Here is a 21,046-nt window from a genome sequence, read left to right as displayed (position 1 = left end):
TTGATTTTGAAATTTTTATTAAATCGAGGAATAATCGAGAGATAGGAATAAATATCCGATAAGGGTATACGTTTACAATAGATATCTTTTTAGGCCAGATGAATTTGATGAATGGTTGAGTTTTTTGTCATCTGTGGAACTCCAAGATTACAAATCAGGGTTTAAGTATGTAAAATTGACGTATTATCAGGTACCTGTTTGTTCTCTTTGCAAGCTTCGATCCTCGTAAAATGCTTGATTTATTCAATATCTTATCCAAAAAAAAAAAAAAAATCTCTCAAGTATGAACACCTCTCCTTGTAGAGAATTACTTTGGCTTAATTTCTATGCCACGAAACGAAGAAATCTGTCGAGCAAAATTTCCAGACCCATGTATATTATCGCTAATTAATCTTTAACATAATTAGTAAACTAACAACAACACAAAAATTGAATAGAAATTGCAATAGAAAGTAATGTGCATTTAATTATAATTCTCTTATTTGTTTGTTTCTCACTCACGTTATTTTAAAACTATTGACAGGTATTGATTCGCGATTGCATCGCCGGTCTTTTGACGAATCTTTCGGTACGAGATTTCCAAGAGATCGAAGGTATAATTATTAAAATTCGTAATTATTAAAAATCGAAAAGAATTTTATTGATAAATCTTATTTTGTGAATTCTATCATTCTCTTTCTTTCTTTCTTTCCAGGAGAGTTGAACCGAGCGATATGCTGGTATCTCAGCTGTGACAGATACTGGGAAGACACGAAGAGGCAACAGAGGCATACACCTTGGTACCTGTTAACCATTTTTATGGTCGTTCTATTCTCGTCGATTTACGCGTGCTACTATATTATTTGGGTGTTATTCAAGTACGTACGTTTAATCAGTTTAGATAAACGTGAAATTATTTAGTATCTTATCGTTATTTCTATTTACATATAGACATTAAATATTATGATACATAGATACATACATATATACATACATATATATATAAACTCAAGAATCGAAATTATCATTAATGAAGCACTTGTTGTCATAATATAATCGTGCATGATTAAAGACGAAATATTACAGGAAAGAGTTACAAATGTTTAAGATAATTCCTTCTTTTTTTTTTTTTTTTTCTTATAGAAAATACTCGGAATAATCTTTCGACGATATTATATATTGCGAAATCTATACACACAGTAACACAATAGGAATATTTATTCGATGATATTGTTGAAAATTCAACGTGGAAATTTATATTGACTCAATAAATATCTTACGTAAAAGTTCAAAGATTATACTTTTTTTAACTTGTATCGTTCGTTATATTGCTTTTCTCTCTCTCTCTTTTTTTCTTTTTTCGTTTCAAATTCACAATATTTTCTTTCCAATTAATATTAAAATAGTATTTATCGAGTCATTTTTTCAACAAACAAGCCTTATCATCGTAATAATTAACGAAATATCGTTATTAATTACCGTTATTAATAAAAGATTAATGCTTCTACTAAAACGCATTATTTTTTATTTCCAGTTCAGCGGAAGAAGATAGGCTAGATGGAGGCGGAAGTTTAGATTACACGGATGGAGATATCACGGGTACGTCCTCGTCGCACGAACAGAGCGGTTCTGGCGAGAGTAGATCGAGCGGGAGAAGGAAGGGTGAGGCAGGGGATGAGAATATGCCCATATCGAACGAAGAGATGCCCGACCATTACATATACGTAACCTATCCACCCGAGCTAAAGCAGCGATTACTGGACAGGTAAAGCTAAGCTGGGAAAAAAAAGATTTAAAATAAGGTATTAAATAGCATTAGTCGATCATCACACGATAATCCTACTGATTGTAGCTGCTACAACAGAACCACTCGACTCTAGAAGATCCAAGAGATAGGAGAAGGTTGGACAGAGACTCGAAACGTAACGTAACGGGAAACGTAAGAATAATCGAAAAATTCCACGTATCAGTTTCATGGCTAACCATACTTCCTTCCTTATTTTTCCTTCTCTCCTTTAATCTTCGTGTTTTGTATACCAACTATGGAAATAAATTGCAAAATACACGAGTAAAGAATATCTTATTAACGATGTGTTTTTCAATCTTCATTTTCTCTTACCTTATAAAGATAGGTTGTAAACTTCGTAGATTAAGATTATAAGTCACTTCTAATCTATAATTTCAAAGATATTTTATCTCTGAATTATATAAGCAACTTATCTCCAAAGACGCAAAGCGAATATTAAATGAATCTCCAATTTTAATTAAATATTTCATTATTTCCAGACCATACATCGATCGATTTCCGAATCTTATCGATCGATGAATCGAGCGTGAACATCGATTTACGTTTATAATTTGAAAGAAATAAAAAAAAAAAAAAAGAATCACCGAGCTAAATTTTAAAATAGAATCGCATAATCGTTATAATTCAAAATAAGCGTGGAAAATAACATAATTCGATTCGGATACATGTTTGGCTGATTATATGGCGTCGTATATGTTGTCCTTTAAGATTATTAATATTTAAAATAACATCATTTTCATACTTTCGTATTTTTTAATTTTTTTTTATTGTTATTATAAAATTGTTTTCGAAGCTTTAATGTCGCAACCTAAACTAATTTTTTCATCGCTCTTGATTAAAATAGCAATATTTAAAATAGCAATCATTACAAAATGGAAAATTGATCGTATTGGATATCGATACCAGACAAAAAAACAAGACGCCAATTACTGATACGATAATACTTCCCTTTCGATTCGATAGCGTCTCGAATTTTATTTCGAAACTAGACGTTCGATTCAAACTCTAAAACCAATAAGTCATCTTAATGGACCCGTCGGAATCCCGTTGCGTGTCCATCACGCTGGATTGCCGAACCAGCCGACGCATGCTCGCTCCGCTCGGCCTTTGTTGGTCCTCCAACAGCCTCTGAGGTATCGGTGCCTCGGGTACCTCGTGCATCTCCACCGTCTCTCTCGCCGACAGATCCTCGTAAGACGCCGCGGCTGACGAAGGTCTACAACCCATCCAAAGGAACGAAACCGTCCGTGAGAGTGATTAAAATCTCGCTCCTAGGCGACAGGTTTCTACAATATCGATAAAATAATTCGTACTTGGTTGGAACGCAACGAAAACAATCGGCACAAGTCCAATCTTTCCCGAACAATTCCCCTTCCTCCACGGTTTGGGGCAATCGATGATGCAGAGTCTCGGGCAAACGCAGGCCGGACAATCCGCCGATTACAGACACGACGCCAAGAATTACGAGGGGCAGCACCAAGTTTTCCTTGCCCTGCGCGAAATGACGCAAATGCTTGCAAGATTCATCCGGCACACGATAAATATATATTTACGATCACTTACGAGATACGTAACAAAGGGAATGATTATTAATCCGAGACCGCTGATGTAGGCAGAGAAACCGATCGCTACGCCGCGCAATTGCGTGGGGTAAAGTTCACCGGCGAACGGATATATAATTAGAAAAGAGGCCGATATCGCGGATTTCGATAAGAGGAATAGAATTAGCGTGGTCACAACTGCATCTGTAAAAAGAAGAAGAAGAAGAAGGAACACAATGAAAAAAGGAGGAAGGAGGATTCTATTTGTTTGTTCATCCGATGAAGCGATCTTTCATTTCGCTGCTCTATTTCCCTACTTTTCTCGGAACGATTCGTTACCGGGTGACAAAAGAACTGTGGTAATGCAGGAGATTCCAGCCACCACCATGGACAAGCAAAGGGGCCAACGGCGACCCCATCGATCCATCACGACCCAGCAAGCCATGTAGCTCGGAATCTCGGCGAGAGATGAGAAGAAGAAGCTCAAGTGTTCCTCGTTACCCAATGCTGGCCCATAATACGATAATCCAACGTAAACCATGTTGTTCGCGAACCTAAAAAAAAAGGAAAAAAAAAAAAAAATTATCCACTCATAAATTATTTTCTTCGTTTCGCAACTCGTAAAATTTATTTTCAGAAATCGTAACGTGTAAAATCGTTATGCGAAATCGTTTAACAAAATTATGAAATTAATAATTAATAATAAAGAAAAAAAAATAATATTTTCCGACAAATATCTTTTACATTTGAACTTTGATTTACCAATTTAGAGTGATCAAACAAGTTTTTAATCGCATATTTGGAGTTTTGAAGAGTGATAAAACACCAGGACCGCTACGTAATCTCTCTTCTTCACTTTTGGACCGTGACATCATCATTCGTTGTCGTAATTTTTGCGTAAAAGAAAGTGGCAACTCTTTTCCGTTTACTTTTGCCAATCGCTCCAAGATATCGTTCGCCTCGCCTAACCGACCTTTCGCCAACAACCATCTCGGCGATTCTGGCAAGAACCTGAAATGATCTTACGCGTTTTACAATAATACCGTGCAAAAAAATAGGCGAAAAAGAAGGATCGTATGTGGGGTGATATAATGGTAATAACTTACCACCAGTATAAGATGTACAAAAGAAATGGCGCACTCGTGACTATGGCTAACGTTTTCCAATCTCTTATCAAATACGTGACACCGGCCAACATGCACAAACCCATTGTATAGAAACTGCAAGTCATCACTGTCACGAATGATCGATAATTTGGGCCGACCAGTTCCAAAGCTGTTTGCATGAAATCAACAGACAGATTAATATTCGTTCCGTGAAAATGTTCGTCTTTATTTCATTCTCCATTTTTAGAAATGATCTTACATATGATAAAGGGAATTTGATAAATGGCCGGGATGGTCAAACCGACGAGCATCCTCGTCGCGGCCCATGTCCAGAAGCTGTTCGATATGGATGTTAAAAATCCACCGGTTATCAAAGTGGCCAGACACGTGAAGAAGGACAATCTTCTGCCAATTCTGCATGCGATATAACAGTATCAGCAATGAAACGATCCGCATCCCTGCTTCGTACATCAATATGATTACCTGTCATTCAAGGTACCGAAGAGGTACACCCCAATTGGTCCACCTGTGTTCAAAGCGACTAATCCGATCGTTGGATAAATCGCATAATCGCATACGAGATTGAACTGCAAACACGTTTGAACACAATGATTAATCCCCTTTCGAGCGAGAAGATCATCGAAAATTAAAAAGAATAAAGAAGAAAAAGAACGTACATCAATAACGATAGAAGATTTCACTTCCGACATCTCGTACTCCCAACCATGATCGCATGGAACAACGGGCCACGATGAATTTGGTACGAACGAGGCTGTTGTCACGACGGAAATGTTTTCCGCTGTCCAATCGATATCGTATCGCGTGCATTGACTGTACGTTTCATTGTCGTCCTAATTACGGAACCAATTGTTACAATATTGCGAGCAAATAATAGCTTTCCAGCCAAGCGTACATTCTCTTACTCTACCGATGACAAACCGTGTATCTTTTTCTACGATACATATATATATATATATATCTTCCTTAAGACTACTCTCTGCAGAAGAAAACAAGGATTCTAGCAATTACCTAATTCCTCTATCGATTATACCGTATATTTGAGGCAAGGGATTGACATCAAACTGCAAGCCTTACTCCTAAATCTTTCTTTCTCCTTCGACCGCTTAATTCGCACCATTAAGGGATTAATATTAGCAATTAATATACTCTACACTCGATCAAGCCTTTGAATCGCCTAAATTCTTCGAGATGAATCGTATACATATATATGGAGATAGAAGGGGATGGTATTATTAGCATCTAGACCGAGAATTGCACCTGAATGGTCGGAATCGCGAGTCTCTTTCTTCGAGAGACATCCAGACTCTCCAACCCCGGTATTTTGCACCAGTGGGGTGGCGTGTCGGCCATGAACAGCTGGTTGAAGGCGCAAAAGCCGCATGGGAGACACGCCGGAAGGCACACGAGCCAGAGAAGTTGTTTCTGATAACGGCCGAATTCGCCGACGATCGGCAAAAGATCGTCGAGATCGAAGCCATCCTGCGATTACGAAACTCCCGTCTCTCTTAATTTTTAAACTACATTCTTTTCTAACAATATCGATAGAAATTACAAGTGGCACGATGACGGGCAATTTTCAGAAAGTTAAATTATATCTATTACAATCGCAAAATCGATAAAGTTTCGACGCGATTAGATAAATCTTGGAATTTTTAGAAGAGATTAAGAAAGAAATATCGCGCCTTATAGGAAATTATTATATGCACGATATATGGAAAACGACAACTTTAAATATACGTAATTACATTCATGAACAACTTACTTCATTTTCCGCGCTACCAGCCGCCGCCTCGATGTTCGCCGACCCAGAGGTTCGATTCTCATCCAAATGCTCCATTCTCGTCAACTTTGCCCACGCTCAGTTTCGCTTACCGAAACCTCGGCCGATACCTTAGAAACGCGTTACGTGATGTGCATTAGCTTCCTTCCGACAGCAGTGCAATCGACGACGCGCCATTAGTTCCATTCTGCTGCGCTTTTTTTTTTCTCTCTCTCCTCTTTCACCCTCGCGCGATCATGACACGAAGAGCAGTTTCCCTCCGAGGTCGCCACCTATCGGATAAAAGTATTTAGATACACCGCGTCCAACACCTTTCACACGCAGATTTAGCGAGTTCTGGTAGGACACGAACCCAAAATGATCGGATGAGTTAAGACAGAATTTTATCTTTTCACCGTAGATCGATCCACTTGCCCGCTCAACATCTTTTAGAAAGTTCGTTCGTCTTCTCGACAATCGTTACTCTTCTCTTAAAGAAACTCACTTGTCGTTTGTGTGTTATCGTATTAAAAAAAAAAAAAAAGAAGAAGAAAAGGAAAAGAAAGAAAGAAGAAAAAGTACAGGGAAGAATAAATGGATCGAAGTAAAATGATCTGTGCAATGTATGCGCGAGATAGACGTATGGAACGATTATACGCGTAATTAGCGCGTAAAATAGAAAATTAATTCGATGATTTATTTGGTATTTGTATAAAAAAAAAAATAGAAAAGGAATTCGTAGAAATGATCGATAAATTGATTATTATTCCGGAATTTTGATAACGAAAACACCGATATTGTTTATCTCTCGGATATAATACATGAAAGCAAAACGTTTTCCCTTTTATTTTATTGAACAATGAATGAAAAGAAAAAAAACGAAAGATAAATGGAATAAATGGAACGCGCACTCCCGCTCTTCGCGTTTCACGCACGAAAAGAGAATCAAGAAAATACAAGCGACACCGACTCCAGAGTCCGCGGGGTGTGCCCTTCTAATTCAATTGGGTTAAGGGTACTTAAAGAAGATTAAGAACAATGCTGACACATACTGCGTGGCGACCGCGATTCATTCTTCGCCCATAATGCGTAAGTTTTTGCCACGTTTTGCATTTTTGCCTCATTACGCTTCATTATGCTCTTGCACTTATAATAATTTATATCCGATTATGTCCCGACAAACTGTTCGATCGGGAAATTTCTATTCCAATATATTATCGTCCCCTTACGTAACCACGTTTATACCACGCGTTATACCACGTTTCATCGAATATATTATTCGTAATCTTAATACAACTCGAGATTGTTGAATCAAACTCCGAATATTTTCGTGCAACAACAAAGTTGGCAAATTATATCGTATATCGCGAAATATATACGGCTTCTTTCGAATCCCAAGTAATCCAATTGATGAAGTAAAGGACCGTTACACGGATAATTGTCCGAGTTTTTAACGTGTGCATTGAAAGTTCACGAATCCTGATTTTCGCGCTCTTTCGTCGCGATATAATTCTTGACGATTATATCGAAGGGAAAAATGCACGCCCGATCGTAACGAAGAAAGAAATAAAGAGAAAGAGAAAGCTCGAGCGACGATAATGGTAATAATAGCATCATTGCGTAGATTCAAAATGAATTTTTATTCTGGACAATCTCGTTTTGTCGGAGACAAAAAGGAAAAGAAAAAAAAAAAAAAAAAGGAGAAGAAATTTCAAATGTGAAAACACATGTGGAAGCAATTCGCATTTCGATGGTCGAATCTTGCGGGATGAAACGATCTCGCTTTCTTCTCGGTACATGATAATTCTTTTTTTTTCTTTTTGATTTTTTTTTTTTTTTTCGTATAGGAGACATACAGAACGCAATTGTGTTTTTTGTGTTTTCTCTCTCTCTCATCGGTCTCTTTTTTCCCTCCCTCATTCTTTCACTCTCTTTTTCATTTTTCTCGATCTCTTTTTTTTTCTTTTTTTTTTTCTCTCAGAACGATAAAAATCGTGATGTTAGTAATCGAAATGACTTCTCTCGTTCAATTAATCGTATGGCACTGTCGCTTGGCGATTCGTATAATCATTTCTCGTACACACAATGACAGAGTACGACCAGCCATATTAACGATTGGAGGAAAAGGCTGACACATATTTATAGAAATATTCACGTTTCAACAGATAACACGGGATATAAGAAGATATAAACGCGAAAAATATGAAAAATTAATGAATTTGTTTATGTGACCGTTGAAACTTGTTAATATGGATCCATTAATCTTTTATTTTTTTTTATATTTTTATTCTTTCCCTCTTTTCACTGCGCAATTAAATTCTCCGTTGATCTATTAACATGACCGATCATACACCTTCGAACACACTTTCCAGAAGAATCGTCCTCCAATCATTCCACGATCGCTCTAGCATTCAGATAAGCGATGTAGCCGATGTGTCACATATAATCGTTGTCATTTGAAAATCTTCACAGAACACAGGCTCCGCAAACCACACGATTGATACGAACCGAAAAGAAACGAAAGAAATACGTAAATATCTCGCTCTCACGTAGATATGCGCACCCTCTCCTATCTGGAATATTTTATCACGTGGCAAATCATCGTTGAAATTTTTCCAAGAAACGGTGGAAAAAAAAAAAAGTCTTCCTAAGCATGCACTGCTAAGATTCTTATTTTATGCATAATAAAATAAAGTTTTCTCGTTGAGAATTATTAATCTCTACTTTGAACTTTTATCTTCCCTGATAATTATACGATAACAGACTAGTATTTTCTCGCTTGAACGAAGCTTTCGTTTCCCTGTGTGGAAAGTAAGATCTTTTCCTCGAACGAAAAGAAATTACTCTGTCGAGAGCATCAAAAGGCACGCCTTGCGATCGTATGAATCAAAATTCGGTAGGTTTAAATACGCTAAATTTATTATATACGAGAAATGGATCAGTTAAATGTAGAATAGGCCAAAAAACATGATGGATTTTTCAAATTTCTGCAGCTAATTTTTTTTTTTTTTACTTTTTATCTTTTCTTTTCTTTCTTTTTCTTTTTTTTCTTTTTTTTATTAGTGATTCGGTCGATCTAAAAATCAACCTCTAGGAAATAAATTGGAGAGGGTGAGCAAATTACAAAGTGGCAGGCTAAATAGGACTTCATCCAACTCGTGTTCTCGTTTATTCGTTTTTTCTTTCTTTCTTTCTTTCTTTCTTTCTTGCTTTTGCTTCAACCCACATTTATCGCCCGAATTGTTCACATGCGTAAATTATATAATGTTTGGTCCGATCGTCGATCGGCAGCATTCGACAACACTCTCTCTCTTTCTCTCTCTCTCTCTTTTTTTCCACATATCGCCACAAAAAATCTCAATCTCACACGCTCACTTTTTGCTTTTCTCCCTGTTCTCCTCTCTCTCTCTCTCTCTCTCTCTCTCGTTATTCACCTCTTTTTTTTGTATTTTTTTATTTAATTTTTTTTCGTTTGCTTCTCTTTTAATTCTCTAGTTATTTTTTTAAATCACACGGTATGCACGGTAACGGCACGCTTTCTTCCGACGCAATTGGTCGAAAATCGCAGAAACAAAAATATGGAGAAGATACGGATCAACCGTGGTGCACACACGAAGCTCTATATAGATAACGCACGATCGATCGATCTTCGATGCGTATGCCATCACCGTGCAATTTCTCTGCTTTGGAACAACAACAGGTCTACACGGGTTGGCTTCGTGTTTCGCGGTTCGATTTAAAAAATATTATCGAAAATATTGTCTCGTACGTACAACGGCACCGCGGTTCGAAATATATTCTCAAGAACGGAGACACTGCGCTGGGCCAAGCGTCGCTGAAATCCACTCGAAAAATAATTTATCTGCGTTATCTGCGTGGAGATTCATCTTGTTTCGCATCGCCATTGTCATCGTCTTCATTGCCATTCGTGTAATATGTTTATTTTATTTTACTTTTTGTCCACGTGTGATCTCGTTCTCTTAAGTTGCGCTAAAATCTCAGCAAAACGCAAGGGGCAACGGATTCAGTGACAGGTTCTCCGATCTTCACAACCGCGTCACGATACAAAATTTATATTTTTTTTTCTTTTCTCTTTCTTATTTCCATCATTTGTTTCTTCTTTTATTTTTTTTCTTTATCTCTCTTTTTTTTTTTTTTTTTTTTTACAAATCGACGATTCGTCCCTTCCCGAACGTGACGCCGCGATTCACGTCGAATCACGAGCCAACTCTTCTCATCATCCCTCGAACCATCATTATCATAAATACTCTCTCTCTCTCTTGTATTTTTTCTCTCGCTCGTTCACTCGCACTTTCTCTCTCTCTCTTTCTCACTTCATCATTTTTACTCGTTCTCTCGATTCATTCGTTCTTCTCGTCGTTTTTTCTCCATACGCAGATAACACTCTAACAGGGCACACTTCATCGGTAAATAGTGATTTACCTCACAGCGCACATCATCACTGATACAGCGTAATGCACACGGTTTTCATCTTTTTTTTTTTCTTTTTTTTCCTCTTTTTGAATAATTCTTATAATTAAATACGCTCTCACGTACGTTCCCTAGTGAAGCATCGCACGCACTCTAGGAGTCTCGACGATGAAAAGGCTAACAACTAATAGTTCGATAAGATATTATCGTGTATGAGTTTCTTACCAGGAGCGTGGCTCTAATCGTGTCTCGTTCCCCCGATCGCGTCACAAGGTATATAAAGGAAATCCCTCTCTTTCGAAACGATCTCGTGTAACGTCGTATATCCCTTCGTTTTACCTTTTTTTCTTCTTCTTCTTCTTCTTCTTCTTTATTTATTAAATACAATAGTATACGTGTGCGCATTAGGCTAGCTCGAAACGTAGAGCAGCGAAACATTCTTCCTTTAATAAGAGACAATAGGACTAAAAAGATAAATTATGCTGAACAATGGAGAGCGATATCCGCTACGGTCGAGATCGGTGATCGATCGATAGGATAGGACATGGATCACCCAGAGCCACCCTCCCTTTCGGGTAGAACATCGACCCCTCGCACACGAGAGTCTCTCCAAAAAATCACAGTCGCGTATTATAATATAATTTGCTTTCTTCGTATTCCTCATTTTCACAACTCGTTACTTCCATCACGGCACGGCCGGCGTTTCGTTACCTAGTTTCCTACCTTTTGCCCTTTTTTTTTCGTGGGCCAATCCACCGATTCCCTATTCCCTACCTTCGCGCATGTTTCGCATTCCCTTTCTCTCTCTCTCTCTCTCCCTCTCTCTCTCTTTCCCTTTCCTTATAATTCCTTTTAAATCTTTTTTTTTTCTTTTTGCCCCTCTTGGCGGACCTGATAATGTGATTCGCAACGACCACCCAGAGGATAACCGAAAATGAACGAAATACTCGTTCGTTATACGAATACCTCGTTTTTTTTTTTTTTTTTTTGATAGCGCATTGAATATAGACGTTTTTATTATTACGTGAAAAGAATAGTCGCATGTTGATTTCATTAATGTACAGTCTGTTTCTAAAATAGGTAGCTAAATTTTTCTTTTTTTGTACACGTTTTACTCGTCGTAAGGACAAAAAGGGACGTATTGAAAAGGAGACACGCTTTCTCATCCTGAACGACCGGTAGAAGGTTTTTGAAAATTTGACCACCCATTTCGGAGATAGCCTGTAAGGAACGGTGAACGCGATCAAACGCATTGTTTGCGAATCAGAATAACAGGCGAGCGATCGAGTTCTTTATCGAGACGTGCGGAAATTCGCGCGCACCGCCGTCCTCTCCGTCGTGGTTCCTCTCTCTTTCTCTCTTCCTCACATTCCCCCTTTCATATCCACATCCTTTCTCTCTCTCTCGTTCTTCCATTCTTCTCTCGCTCTTTTTTCTTACGTCCTCTCTTTCTCTCTACTCTCTCTGCTACGTGGAATGTAAAAGAAAAACAGGATACACTTTGCGCCTCGGCATTTTACACGTTTCTTCTTTGGACACTCGGAATAAACCGTTTTCATTGTTTCGTTTTTTTCCTTTTTTTTTTATATTTTTTTCTGAAAACTTTCGTTTCTTATTTTTTTTTCTTTTTTTTTTCCTTTTTTTCCCTTTTTTTTTTTGGACTCATCGAGATATCGGCTTTGGTAGATCGATGACAGCATCCCGTCATCACGAAAACTGTAAGGCAAAAAGCTGTATTTTTTTTATTATTATTTTTTTTTTTTTTTAATTTTTTCGTAGGAGGAGAAATTGTCGCGATTGGAAGACACCGTGTTTCGTTTGCGAGAATTTCGTTCTGCTTCGAAATCGAAAGGATCCAACGCGAGATAAAACAATGTACGGGAGGAGAATTTGCATTAGTATTATATTTGTCTGTGTTTGTATGTGTGTACGGCTGTGTATCGCAAAGAGATCAAGGTTTAGGCTCCAGTCTACGTAACGAGCGGCTCGCCGAAACGATTTTTATCCCTACCCCCATTTCTTTTCTCTCTTCTCTTTCGTTACTTTTTTCATCCCTTTCTTTTTTATTATTATTTTTTTTTTTTAAAGCTAGATAAACGTTTCTCTTCCTTATACGCTAAGTTTGGCAATATCGTTCGCAACAGTAAAAAAATTATATACGTATATATATTTATTTTTATATCCAGACGTGGAGCAGACACATTGGTTTCCTTCGATATGTAAAATCGTAAAAAAGATAATCAATTTAATAAAAAGTCTCTTAGATTACAATCGTTTCTCGTCAATTCCCTATTTGTCCTTTCGCGTTTCTTCTTCTCACGCCAATCTTGTTTCCCCTTTTTTTTTCCCCCCTCTTCTTTCTTCTCTTTCTTTATTTTTCATTTTTACTCGAATGTTTTTTTGTATTGTTTCGTTTATGTGTTTGTTCCGTCGAAACACGTTTACCCCGTTCCACGCGGTTCCTTCGGTGAATATATCATCCCCCAGCCTAGATTTCAATTCGAATCTCGCTGCGATCATCGTTTTAATAATATCCTCTTTCTCTCTCTCTCTTTCTCTCCCTCTCTCACTCCCCCATTCTCACACACTCTCTCTCTCTCTCTCTCTCTTTCTTTCTCTTTCTTTCTCTGTTCGCTATCGTGTCTGTACGTAAAGCTTTGCGTAAACGAGGCATTCAAGGAAAATGTGTGTTAGTTAAGAATGAAATCGCTATAAAATATAACCGAACATCACGAAAGAACGGTCACAGTGTGCTTCCGCTGGCAAAAGTATTTGGAATGCATGGCACTAGACAGCCACGTTTCGACCACGTGACGTAACTTCGTATTATATTATTAGAGCGCCCGACCGTCCGCTTAATTCTTCGCGTAATATCTTACTAAATATCGCGTTCGGTGCGCAGAGGCGAAACTAATGGAAATTCGCGAGGAAGTGTTCGAGAAAATAAGAAAAATATCTGTATCGGAAAGGATCCCGAGACATTTCTAAATTGACGTGACGTCTCGGTCATTTCAAAATTGTTCGTGTAACAAGAAACAACACAATATCGTAGATAAGAAATACATATTTCTTAAGCTGTGTAATCCTTGCGCGACCAGGCATTTGAAATATTCCCAGTCCAATGTCCAAAGTTCAAAATTTATCTATATATTCGTGTACAACTCGTTTGATTTTATCATTTTGAAGTAGCTTAAAAAGAATTCTGATAAGATGATGTTGGGTTCGTATCAATCACTTTCTTTCGAAATTCAATTACTCGTCATTTTTACGCGATCACCGTGTATCCATTTTCCAATAGTTACTACGGAATAACGTGCGAATAGAAATGAGCAATCGATATCGCTGTAAATTTTTTTTTTTTCTTTTTCATCGTTCATTCAATAACAACAATGCGAGGCCAGGAAGACGAATCTGTTCGACGAACACCCACGCGAAACGAGCTCTCGATATCATCGAGCCCATCAAATATCAAGGAAGAAACGAACGATCTTATTACATGAACGCCTGAACAAGACGCATGCAGCATTGTTTCAATATTAATGGCAGTGGAAAAGACTCTCGTCCGATATTCCGTTGGAGAGCCGCGAAAGATTCGAATTAACGATGATCGCATAAAATTATTTTCACGCACAGGATTACATTTATATGCGAATAATTGTACATGTGTAATATATTTTGGGACTGGATCGTGTATAGTTTCTTTTTCTTTTCACTTCTTTTTACTCGAACGTTCAGGCCGGACGAGGACTTCGGTACAACTCAATAACTTATGCCAGCAAAATATTAATTTTAATGAATCAACAGCAACAGACATTCACATACGGGGGAAAAAGTAACATACGCATCATCATCATCATCATCATCATCATCATCATCATCATCATCATCATCATCATCATCATCATTATCATCATCGTTATCATCATCATCATCATCACCATTATCATCATCATCATATATCATCATCTTCATCATACTACAACTAATCATATAGATTCTCGCGCAGCACGATCGGACCAGAGGTCTCACTAGTATTTCGAATCTTTCGAACCTTTTTTTTTCTTCAGAGAATCATTCGTGACACTCTTCATACGCATTCATTCTTTTTTTTTCATACCACTTTCTCTCGCCCTCTCTTTCTCGTTAAGTTTTACTACCACTCACGCATCACTTCGCTCCATCAAAGTAGCAACCAGCACTCTGACGATCATTTATTTCGCTTATTAACTTCAAGTTACCCCAAAAAACAGTCATTCGATGATGCTTCGATTGCTTCAAACGAGTGATGGTGTGATCGTTCAGCAAGGAATCGGAAACAGATCGCGGGCTTCGTTGACAAAGCTACAGGAGGACAAAAAAGCTAGAAGCTTTACAACGAGTTACGCATAATTGAACTTTCTCGACGAGACGATGTGTGTATAATCGCTCTCATTCAATAGTGAAGTTTTATTTTATACTTACACACAGACTCTCTGCGATCTAACACGCATACAAATTAATAAATCATTCTTACGTTCAATTATTAGAATACATACTTTCACAGCTTTGCAGTCTCTCTCTCTCTCTCGTTTGGTTTCCCTGCGTGTTCTTCTCACTTCTTTTGTTCTTTCACAATCATACACGTTCTCTCTTTCTCTCTCTCTCTCTCTCACTCTCTCATTCTCTCACACACTTTCTCTCTCTCTCTCTCTCTCTCACTGGCCACGAACATCGTCCATCGAAGTCGTCCTTTCCTCAGGTTCAACTTCTCAATCACGCGGGTAGAAGCCCCAGGCTCGTTATCAGGCATACTTGCATCACCGGAACATTTCGGCAGACTTCGGCCTTGGCTCATTCATCGGCAACATCCACTTGCACTCCTCATCATCCGTTGTCGGCAGACATCCGGCAGACAGGTATTTATTTTCTCGACCATTTGGGGTTGTGCTCAACGTGTCGGTACTCGAATACCGTCGCCAGAGCAGGGACACGTGCAGATTCATCACCCCATCATCGTCATCGCTTCGAAACTCACGCACATCCATCAACTCGCATCCGCACCATCCAATCTTGTTGTCTTTGTATTGTGTTCGATAGCTCTCTAGTCAAATCAAATTGCACGACAGTACAACCGTGGGGTGATCTGTAAACAATAAAAGCGAGCCAAATATCAATAACCGTCGCTCACTGCTCGGTATCTATGTGTATATTTTTTTTATGCGTATTTTTTAATATTTTTAATAATCTTTATTTTAATTTAAAATTTTTTTCTTTTCTTTTCTTTTCTTTTTTTTTAACCAATTTTTATTACTTTAAATGGGAACTTTCTCTGTGTTGAATACACGTGTCTGTACACGGGTCGGGATCACGACACAAATGGGATTAATATAATAACGACAAAACGAAACTGTGTACGTAGAAAAAGTTATAATTCTTTTTTTTTTAAACGAAAATAAAATATAATAGTCATGACTAGAACATTTAAACAGATTTTTTTTTTCCTTTAAAAAGAAAGAACTATAGCTTGTTCCAATTTCCAGAATCAAATTGTTACAGTGTTGTTCACGAATCTTCATCACCATCCATTTATGTTGCACGTTTACTTCTTTAATACTATATACACTCGTCTTTCTTGTTTCTTTATATTTCCTAACTATATATATATATATATATATATATATATATATATATATCTATCATTAAAATCGTTCGTCGAGAAGTTAATCTTTCTTAGTACGTAAATATTACAGAGAAATAGCTTAAGGTGATAATAGCATCAAATGGAGAAAGATGCAATAGTAAAGAATGAGAACAATAAATAAACAGTAAATTAATATGGATAATAGGTGATCAAATATACACGCATCACACATAATCCACACTAAAATAATCGATATTATAAAAAAAGAAGGAAAAAAAAAGGCAGGAAGGGGGGAATAAGATTATTGATGCAACAATAAAATTACTCACCAACTAGATGTGGAATTAGCAACATTCTTGAGCTTTCGAATCTCTTTAGTTGCCCAGTTGGCCAGAGTTTTGGTCTTATCAATGCGTGATCGTCTAGCTTTAGTTAAGAGCTCTGTAAGCGGTTCAGTCTCAACCATTGGCAAAAGTTTTACTCCGAAAACAGTGACCAAATCACCAAGCAATCCCACCGAGGCTGAAATGTTGCCTTCGGAATGTTCACGATCTTGAGCTATTGATGTAATAAACTGAATGATAAAGGGTACGTGCGGCTCCACCAAAGCAATCGCAGCGTCTGAACAAGGATTTGTTTCGTCACCACGTAGTCCTTGCACTATACCAGTGTAAGCCTCAAGAACACCTTCGCGTAATTCATTTAAATAATCGATCATATCGTAATCGCTTCTATCCACGTTCGCCTGGGAAGCTTGAGCCAATGTTTGAAGTACTACATCCAAGTATTTCTTGAATTCTGGACCAATACTAAGAGCAACATCACCGAAAACAGAAAAGATTTGAGGTTTCACAGAACGATTAACCGAATCATTGCTAAGATTTTCTAGCAACAGGGTCATAATCTCGTCGCAGTAAGGTAACATCTTGCTCTTCAAGGCGCGGCAGATATCACCAGTCAAACCTACCGCAGCGCAACAAACTTGATATTCTGCGTAATTTTTTAAACCAAGGCAAAGATAAGGTTTGAACGCATCCATATACTTTAAGAAACGTTCTCCTAGCACTTCGACCAGAGTCGATACAGCCATCAGAGCATCTTCCTGTACACCCTCGGCTTTGCAAGAATTCGAATTGAACATGGATAGTAACGCTGTCATTATTACATCAGAGATATGAGGAGCATCTTCTGGTGTAACTTTACGCAATACGGATTGTAAAGTTGCACATAACAACGATTGTAAATCATTGTATTGAGCACGATCCGAATGGCTCTGGATATGTGTCTCCATTTGCAGTACCTGCTGCAATCTTTCCAGAATTACCATCGTCGTCTTCTGCACGGTTATATAACAATCGCGCGGAGAGTTTTTTACCATATCCATTAATGCTTCGTATGCAGCTGACCTTAAGTTAGCTTGAGCTCCATCAGGACGATCTGTTGTTTCCAATAATCTCTGAATAATAAAATCAAAGTATTGAGACATGCAATAAGTTTCTGGATTTTGCCCTTCCAAACTCTCAGCGGCCTCGTAACTAGCCTCTGCAAGACCCGTAAATGCCCAACAAACGTTTGCTGCAACACGAGGTTCTGCCTTCAAACCATTTATCAAAGCTTCTAGCAATGGTTTCAAATATGTCTCACTAATCGCCGCTTCTGGTATGATCTCACAAATTCGACCAAACGTCCATGCAGCTGTATCCCTTACCGCGACACTGCTATCATACATTAGTTCGATAAGCGTTGGCATTGCTTGCTCTACCAAAGGTTTCAAAGTGGCATGATCGACGCCTCCGAGAATCGAACCAAAAGCCATCAAAGCAGCATCTCTGTACCTCCAATCTGGACTTTTGATACTGTCTTTGATGAACGGCAAAACGAATGGAACAATGGCATCTTCGCAACAAGATGATAGTAACATTAAACATACTCCAGCTGCTTTTGAAGGATTCCAATCGTCTTCATCATCGAATTCTTCTTGTTTAGTGAGTTTCTTCATCAAAACAGGTACCAAGTATTGCAAAGCACCCTTTGCATAATGCCTCGATACTTTGACCGGCGGTCGACCACCATCGGAGGCTTCACCTTCTTCCATGGCTAAATCTACTTCTTCATCAGATACGTTTGACCAAAACTCAATTCCTTGCAGTGCAACTTCATCAATATCTGATTTCATAGCTTCTAAAGTAATCGGAAAAAGTGCTGGAGCCATATAAGGTTCCATATATTGATAATATAACGACATAATCTTCACAAGACACTGTAATGCTGCTACTTTAACTTGTGTGTTTAAAGATTGCGTCGCCTCGCATACCACTTCCATAATGAAGTTTCGTTCTGTCTGTATACATAAGGAATAAAAATAAATAAATAATATATATATATATTTTTATTAAAAAAATATTTATATCCTATTATTATAATTATACCAACCTCTATCTCAAAATTTCCTTTGGTAAATTCTAATGAATTGTAGAGTGCACTTGTAGCTGCAAGACGAACATAATGCGAAGTACTAGATCCTTTCATACCGTGAATAATAGCTGTGAGAATTTCATTAGACTGAGGTACCAAAACGTCGCTTTCTATATCTTGACAAATGTAACCAATGGCTTCTAGAGTTGCTTCTTTTAACATTTCTGTACTGTTTGGATTTACAACATTATTAACTAACAGCTGAATAACATTAGTCCATTCACGAACAGGTAATTCAGCAACTGCTACATATGCAACACATTGTGGTGCAGAACCTGGCCTATTGTTCTCTGTTCCAAGTGCCCCAAAAATCTATCAATAAATACATATAAAATAAATACTTTTTCTATTTAAACAGAGGAAAAATTGGAAACTAGAAATATATAGAAATAAAATTTACAAATAAACGAAAAAGTTTCTCTTACATTTTTCTTAATATATTCTCTTGTTTCTACAGGAATCGCAAGCCAACGTTGTTGATATTGATATTTTAGGTCTGGATCTTTGGATGTAAGTTGATTTTTGAGCTGAAGACCTGCTGCCATACGAGCAACAGGGCTTGCAGCAGCAGTAACAAGCACGCTGCTAAGTCTTTGCAAAAATTCATGCTAGAAAGAAAATAATGATTTTCTTTATAACCTCGTATATATTTTTATATTTATAGAAACATTTATAGAAACATTTGTCACTAGAAAAAAAAAAATAACTTACGAGATTAGTCCTTGCTGCTTGCTCTAGAAAATTCTGAGCTGCTTCCAATTCATTTTTATCTAAAATTGCAAGTAAAAATGCATTTAATCAATATCATATTTTCCTATATATTATCTCATTAATATCGTGTTAAAAAAAAAATGGAAATTAATAATAGAGGTTAGAAAAGCAAGATGCACAAGTAAGTACTCGTTGTGCCAACCGACAACGGGGACGTGCAGTACGAGTAACCGTCACATAGGACAATACTTTTCCGGCCATGAACAAAGCCCCTAGCAACAGCCAAGCGGAACACAATACGACGTATTTTCGTAAAAACAACAGATTCCGATCAAATACTTGAATATTACGGGCAAAAAATTCCAGATGGATCAATGAAACCGTTAATTAACAATGATACTAGATACTCCATGAATACACGAAAAGAAGTACGAAAAGGACGCGCACGCAATAGGACTTTACTTTTTCAGGCAGGTCGTGGAAATGATAAGAAGCATTCGAAAAAAGAAAGAATGCTTCACAAAACAAGAGAGATAGCAAGGTCAAGGATCGAAGTCAATGAAAAAGAATAGTCGAGATTTTATGATGTCGCCAACTCAAAAACTGATTAATCAAAACGACTTACCTGATGAGACTGTTCTCTCTAGAACCTGGATAAGTTGCACCGTCGTTGGATCCATTTGCATGATTACGGCTTCTTTCAACTATCGATTTCCGTTGGAAAATGTAACTTTTTATGCCTCAATAGGAAATGTCTCGTTGTCGCGACCGGCGGACAGCCACATGTAGCCACCACCGAATCAACTAGCTCAACGACGTACCCCCTTCTACCCACTTCCTGCTAGTACTCGATTTCTGCTTCCTTCCACAACGTGCGGCGTAGTAATATCAACTCCTTTTGATATTCTCGCGCCTACGTATACACGTATTTCTTGACCATTAATATGCTCGACGTACGATTTGTACCGATCGGTTACTTCCTTTAGACCCCGCCGTGAATTTCACAAATGTTGTAAAACTACTGTCACGAGTGTCACGTTTCTCGAAGTGATCGTCGTGTCTCTGCGAGCGCGGACTATTTTCTTTGTGCGCCGTGCGAAATTTGTTTCGCGCATGCGTACATGGATAACAAGCGCCATCTACGCGCGCTGCCAGCGCTCTCACGCAAGCGTGTTGAATGTAACCGTTATGCCGGTTAATTTTGAAATCATACACATTGAAATTAGCAGTCTACTATTAAATTATAATAAATTATATTTCTATTTTAATAGATATAATTTCGTAAATATAGAATTATTAAGAGGGAAAAAATTTGTTTAATATATCTTGTTGAAAATATAAAAAAATATAAAAAAATTAAATAAATTTAATTTTTTTCACAGTATATAATTTAATATAAACGACAAAGAAAACGTTCTCTTTCGATTTCTCCTTTTTAATCCTTCTTTTTTTTTTCATCTGAAAAAAATAAATAAAATATAATAAATTATTATTATTATTAAATAAAATTTGAAAAGGAGAATTTTGAAAATTACAGGTTTCAAGACTGGTATTAAACGCCAGGTGTACGTCACACAAAATAACAAGACCCTCGAC

General features: G+C 37.6%; 3 protein-coding genes across 10 annotated transcripts in view; 1 reads left to right on the top strand and 2 right to left on the bottom strand.

Annotated features, from left to right (window-relative positions):
- The window catches only part of LOC108000195 (uncharacterized), a 149,612-nt gene extending 147,546 nt beyond the window's left edge, over positions 1-2,066 (top strand). For all 6 annotated transcript variants that reach the window (XM_062083827.1, XM_062083829.1, XM_062083828.1 and 3 more), the window contains 4 exons: positions 524-593; positions 695-857; positions 1,514-1,744; positions 1,832-2,066. In XM_062083827.1, the coding sequence (XP_061939811.1) occupies positions 524-593; positions 695-857; positions 1,514-1,744; positions 1,832-1,859 (492 nt within the window). In that variant the 3' untranslated portion in view covers positions 1,860-2,066. The remainder of the gene's footprint in view (positions 1-523; positions 594-694; positions 858-1,513; positions 1,745-1,831) is intronic.
- Positions 2,067-2,533: 467 nt separating this feature from the next.
- Positions 2,534-6,356, bottom strand: LOC108000194 (carcinine transporter). Its single transcript, XM_017060411.3, has 11 exons — positions 6,217-6,356; positions 5,712-5,933; positions 5,111-5,284; positions 4,917-5,020; positions 4,693-4,847; positions 4,434-4,602; positions 4,090-4,338; positions 3,667-3,881; positions 3,350-3,531; positions 3,100-3,278; positions 2,534-3,002 (listed from the first exon to the last, which is right to left on the bottom strand). Exons 1-11 carry the CDS (start codon positions 6,289-6,291, stop codon positions 2,792-2,794), a joined length of 1,935 nt encoding a protein of 644 aa, XP_016915900.2. The 5' UTR covers positions 6,292-6,356; the 3' UTR covers positions 2,534-2,791.
- Positions 6,357-6,452: 96 nt separating this feature from the next.
- LOC108000192 (importin subunit beta-1) lies at positions 6,453-20,556 on the bottom strand. Of its 3 annotated transcripts, XR_009832389.1 has the most exons (7): positions 20,076-20,556; positions 19,451-19,509; positions 19,165-19,347; positions 18,698-19,051; positions 16,594-18,605; positions 15,436-15,766; positions 6,453-6,506 (listed from the first exon to the last, which is right to left on the bottom strand). XR_009832389.1 is itself a non-coding variant. In XM_017060404.3 (6 exons), the coding sequence occupies exons 1-6, from the start codon at positions 20,134-20,136 to the stop codon at positions 6,455-6,457; spliced, it is 2,721 nt and encodes a 906-aa protein (XP_016915893.1). In that variant the 5' UTR covers positions 20,137-20,549; the 3' UTR covers positions 6,453-6,454. The 3 variants fall into 3 exon arrangements, 2 of the variants coding, with proteins under 2 accessions (XP_016915893.1, XP_016915894.1); XM_017060404.3 differs by lacking the exon at positions 15,436-15,766 and having other exon boundaries at positions 20,076-20,549; XM_017060405.3 differs by lacking the exon at positions 6,453-6,506 and having other exon boundaries at positions 7,835-15,766.
- Positions 20,557-21,046: the final 490 nt, after the last annotated feature.

The sequence above is a fragment of the Apis cerana genome, linkage group LG13 (genome assembly GCF_029169275.1).
Source record: "Apis cerana isolate GH-2021 linkage group LG13, AcerK_1.0, whole genome shotgun sequence".
NCBI classification, from domain to species: domain Eukaryota; kingdom Metazoa; phylum Arthropoda; class Insecta; order Hymenoptera; family Apidae; genus Apis; species Apis cerana.
Note: the sequence above shows the minus strand (reverse complement) of the source record. Positions and strands in the feature narration are given on the sequence as shown.

What these genes read in the sequence shown, in the direction of transcription:
- LOC108000192 (XM_017060404.3), bottom strand. Translation starts at nt 20,136, where the DNA reads ATGCAAATGGATCCAACGACGGTGCAACTTATCCAGGTTCTAGAGAGA. An exon ending in AAGCAGCAAGGACTAATCTC is followed by an intron (nt 19,348 to 19,450) that starts GTAAGTTATTTT and finishes TTTTCTTTCTAG; the next exon opens with CATGAATTTTTGCAAAGACT. An exon ending in GCTAATTCCACATCTAGTTG is followed by an intron (nt 6,507 to 16,593) that starts GTGAGTAATTTT and finishes TTTATCCGATAG; the next exon opens with GTGGCGACCTCGGAGGGAAA.
- LOC108000194 (XM_017060411.3), bottom strand. Translation starts at nt 6,291, where the DNA reads ATGGAGCATTTGGATGAGAATCGAACCTCTGGGTCGGCGAACATCGAG. An exon ending in TCGCGATTCCGACCATTCAG is followed by an intron (nt 5,285 to 5,711) that starts GTGCAATTCTCG and finishes TTCCGTAATTAG; the next exon opens with GACGACAATGAAACGTACAG. An exon ending in TGTTTGATCACTCTAAATTG is followed by an intron (nt 3,882 to 4,089) that starts GTAAATCAAAGT and finishes CTTTTTTTTTAG; the next exon opens with GTTCGCGAACAACATGGTTT.